Genomic DNA, 4551 nt, shown 5'->3' with positions numbered 1-4551 from the left:
GCTAAAAACATATGTAAATACATCAGGCCTTGCCCACTTAGTAGAAAGAAAGTCCCAATCCAAATGTCCACACTCACAGAGTTAGGTCTGTAACCCTGTTAAATCGTCAAGTGCTCTCTATTATAAGCCCTTTGTTCAAATTGACCATAACTGTATTTCTCAATTTCTGACTTTTTCTGAGGTAAACCAAAAGATAGTTTGGGGAGGTTATATACAATATTACAAAGGGGAGGCTACGGGGGTATTCAGCGTGGCATAATACAATTTTACCAAAACATTAACATTAGAATTTAAGATGCAAAAAGCTCTTACAATCAGATGAATGCAAACATGGGCTATATTACAATTTTAGTTTATTCATTAAGTGATTATAAAATTGTTTCACAACGATTACAATTATTGTAAAAGAAACTCAACTAACTTGGCACTTTAATTACTGCTCTATGGTAATTGAAGTTTCCCCCCATTAGACAAAACAGCTTTAGCAGGATAACATAGGTGTCTGAAAGGCTTTTTAATGTACGGCACCCATCCTCTGCACACCATGTCTTACTAAATCTTAAAGTGTTTAATCTCCCGTAATTACTCAGATTTGGTTAGGTTAGTACAAATAATCCGCCTCATTTGAGACCCCCCACATGGACCTCCTGTGTGCCTTCCTTACCCCTTTCTGTGAGGGATACATTCACAGTCATATAAATAGGGGCATTTCACAACCGTGAAGCACAACTCTTCGAATCAAGAGCGAAAAGGCTGTTGCATATTGGTTTTGATTGTCAGGTTCACCATAGAGGCCAACATTTTGTATTAAAATGCGTTGCTAACCAATGTGGTCGTGTTAATACTAATTGACTGACGTCATTTCCACAAGTTGAGATTGTTTCGCCCGTAAGCGCATCAAGCTTAACAACAGTTGAGAGGCTCATCTTTATCTGTGATCCTGTCAACAGTAGGACTTCCACGAAAGAAGCGAATGTAATCAAGGCGGTTAGTTTATAAACGGTACAGCATTTTGAAAATAGCCATGCTGTGAAACTTTTGACTTTTCATTTATCACTTGATACTTGTCCAGCTTGGAGCCAACACAACGTCTGTAATGAGTCTAAGATACCTGAATTCAGAGATGACAATGGAGGACAGAAGCAGCCGCGCCGGCGGCAGAGAGAGGTTAGGGCTGAGCTTCACGATCGATTACCTTCTGTTCAATAAAGGAGTCAAAGGTTCCAAAGAAGAAGCGACAGGAAGTCGTACAGCAGAGCAGACAGCAAACAACATGCTAAATCATCAGATTCCTAAACCCGGAGAGGTGGGGATTCGATCTGAAATACAGGAGAAGCGACTACAAAGGTCAGAGACTGAAGAAAGTAAAGTCAAAGAAGAAGAGGAAGGGGACGAAGAGCAACAAGAGAAAAGGGAGGGGGAAGTGACGACCACCCCCTCTACTGATATCAGTCCAGAAAAGTCTGAGGACAAACCCAACCAGTCGTACATCGCACTTATATCCAAGGCAATCCTGGCGTCAGACCAGAAGAAACTGCTGCTCTGTGACATCTACCAGTGGATCATGGACCACTACCCTTACTTCAACACTAAGGTATGTTCACGTCAATTCTCCTGTGACAATCTATTTACTCTGCAGGAATAGATGGCACTGAAATAACAAGATAGTTGATGTTAAAGCTACAATACAGGGATTGTTGTTTGTGGGCACATTTTAAAAGAATGTTGTCACCTGGTCACAGCTAGGACTATTTGTTAGTCGACCACAAGACGTGTTTCATTCAGTCGCAGAAGAACATCATGGCAGCCATTTTCCAAAGTAAAGCAACCTATTTGGCATGCGCAATCTGTCTGCCTGGTTAGGCAATTAGGTGCTCTCGGGGACACGAGATGATCTTCTTGTTGGCAAATTCACAAATAAAGTAATCCTGTTGCTAGGTTGCAAACCGCTTCTGCGTTTACCAGGTGCAACAACAGATCGCATGTAGGCTATTGGATTAAAGTTGTTTAGTGGTTTGACGTGCTAAAAAGGTTACTGAAGGTGTGATGTGACTTGATGCGATCATATACGGCCTTGACACGCGATGGCACATCCTTCCAGCAACAGGAACTGTGGCCTCCTGAGTAGGATTAGTGTGCTTAACAAACACCTATGTTAATTTAAATTGGGGACACCTATTGTTTTAACTCTTCTGGGTTTGTTATTGGCCTAAGTATATTTATTTTCTCACTCCAACAGGATAAAAACTGGAGGAACAGTGTGCGTCACAACTTGTCGCTGAACGATTGCTTCATCAAAGCCGGACGCAGTGACAACGGTAAAGGCCACTTCTGGGCGATTCACCCCACAAACTACCAGAACTTTTCTAAGGGGGACTACCACTGCAGAAGGGCACGGCGGAGGGTGCGCAGGGTGGTGGGACAGCTTGCCTTTTCCTCCCTGAGCTTGCCCTACCACCCCACCTTCACCCGGCCCCACAGGACGACCTGTTGGTGCTGCCCTCAAACCGAGACCCTCCCTCTGTCCTGCTTTGCCCCCAGACTCTACTGGCCGTGGTCCAGTCTGCAGCCACAGGTGGGCTTCAACCCGGGCCTGCATGCCTCTGTACCCTGATGTGAATAGAGTACTGAAATATAGTTCTATTTGATAACACTTTTGTCATTAGGTGATGTTGAAATGGTGATGTGGACAATGTTGCATTATATTAAACAATAAGTGACTCTTTAGGAAGTTCAATGATAAAAATGTATGACTCTTATGCAGCTGCTGCACCTTTTTTCATTTGTATTCTAAATGTTTTTAGACACAGAATGTTTTGGTATAATCTCATTAAATCATATTGAATTTACACCTGTGTGTGTGTGTGTGTGTGTGTGTGTGTGTACTTGCAGTGCAGATACCACTAAAAGTGATCCCAATGCTAAAATACCACCCGGTGTTAGATGCTAATTACTCAAAGCTGTCGGGATGCAAAATCTTTTGCCTTAAGAGACTCAAATCGGGCTTTCCAAAGCCGACTCCTAAGGATATGAGGCCAGATAATCTGAGCAACCCGAAATAGTTTCAAGAAATAGGAAGTTTATCACACAGTGTAATCCATAACTGCGGCTGCAGAGAGAGAAGAACCACGGGAGGTCAGGGGATGAAGGAAGCAGAGGAAAGGGACGGCGGCAGGGAGAGGAGGGGGCGCTGATTTATTGGACAGAGGTGGGAGGGCTTTTTTAGGGTCTCTAAACTAGTCGGGGCAGAAACATGAAGCAACTGAAACAATGAAAGACATTCTGCAGTTACAATTATAATTTAAAGGGTCTGTTAAGTAGGAACAGTGCAGTTATAAAGTGACTCCAAAATACTGCCATATTAAGAATTAAGTCAATTTCCACCTGTCCGACTCACACATCAATAGTGAAATTCCTCTCTGACTTGCAAAGGTTGGCATTTACATCCACAGTGCTCCAGCCTAAGAGGATTAGGTCATACATTGACTTTTCTGAAGTTTGTTTGTCTCGGCTCATGTGGGCTTCTTATTTGCAAATTATTGAATATTTGAATAAGGCGATATTTGACATGAAATTAGATTCTAAACCCACAAACAATATGTCAGAAGGATAAAGCTTAAGAGAGGGGGAGAGAGAGAGGGAGGGAGTTATTCATGTTTTTTTTTCAGGCGATGCTCATTAGAACAATGACAGATCCATCTAATTAAATTTTGTCTACCAAATCTTCAATGTCAGCAGCTAATTGGAGACCTAATTTGCTTAATTCCCATGAATTGCACTGTGCATCAAATCCTCTTCAATTCACCAGCTTTAAGGCTTTAATTTGGTTGCATATGCTTGGTGTACACACACACACACACACACACACACACACACACACACACACACACACACACACACACACACACACACACACACACACACACACACACACACACACACACACACACACACACACACACACACACACACACACACACACACACACACACACACACACACACACACACACACACACACACACACACACACACACACACACACCATGTATACATCACTTCAGGGGACATTACATTGACTTACATGCATTTCCTGGAGACTTATCCTAACCTTAACCAACACATGCCTAACCCTAACCCTTACCCTAACCAAGTCTTCACCCTAAAATTAATGATTCCCCTCATGGGGACCTCCAATTTGTCCTCATAAGGGAAGCCAGTCCCCACACGTGACTATGTAAACAGATTTAGGTCCCCACAAGTATAGTAATGCTAGACCACACACACACACACACACACACACACACACACACACACACACACACACACACACACACACACACACACACACACACACACACACACACACACACACACACACACACACACACACACACACACACACACACACACACACACACACACACACACACACACACACACAAACAGACCCACACATCTAAATAACAAAACTAGTGTATATTGTTTTGAATTATGTACTTTTTTGTGCTTTTTTGTCTACATTTGAAATAATATGTTAAAAATGGAACTG

At 42.6% G+C, this 4551-nt stretch overlaps 1 protein-coding gene across 1 annotated transcript; it reads left to right on the top strand.

The window, feature by feature from the left end:
- Positions 1–1123: 1123 nt before the first annotated feature.
- On the top strand, positions 1124–2614 carry foxq2 (forkhead box Q2). Its single transcript, XM_034081252.1, has 2 exons — positions 1124–1594; positions 2240–2614. The coding sequence occupies exons 1-2, from the start codon at positions 1124–1126 to the stop codon at positions 2612–2614; spliced, it is 846 nt and encodes a 281-aa protein (XP_033937143.1).
- The last annotated feature ends 1937 nt before the right edge of the window (positions 2615–4551 follow it).

This window comes from Pseudochaenichthys georgianus, chromosome 4 (genome assembly GCF_902827115.2).
Source record: "Pseudochaenichthys georgianus chromosome 4, fPseGeo1.2, whole genome shotgun sequence".
Taxonomy (NCBI): Eukaryota; Metazoa; Chordata; class Actinopteri; order Perciformes; family Channichthyidae; genus Pseudochaenichthys; species Pseudochaenichthys georgianus.
The sequence above is the reverse complement of the archived record's forward strand: the minus strand, read 5'-3'. Positions and strand labels throughout refer to the sequence as shown.

Excerpts from the sequence above, each read along its gene's own strand:
- foxq2 (XM_034081252.1), top strand. The coding sequence starts at position 1,124 with ATGACAATGGAGGACAGAAGCAGCCGCGCCGGCGGCAGAGAGAGGTTA. Across the intron at positions 1,595-2,239 it reads ACCCTTACTTCAACACTAAG|GATAAAAACTGGAGGAACAG; the intron begins GTATGTTCACGT and ends TCACTCCAACAG.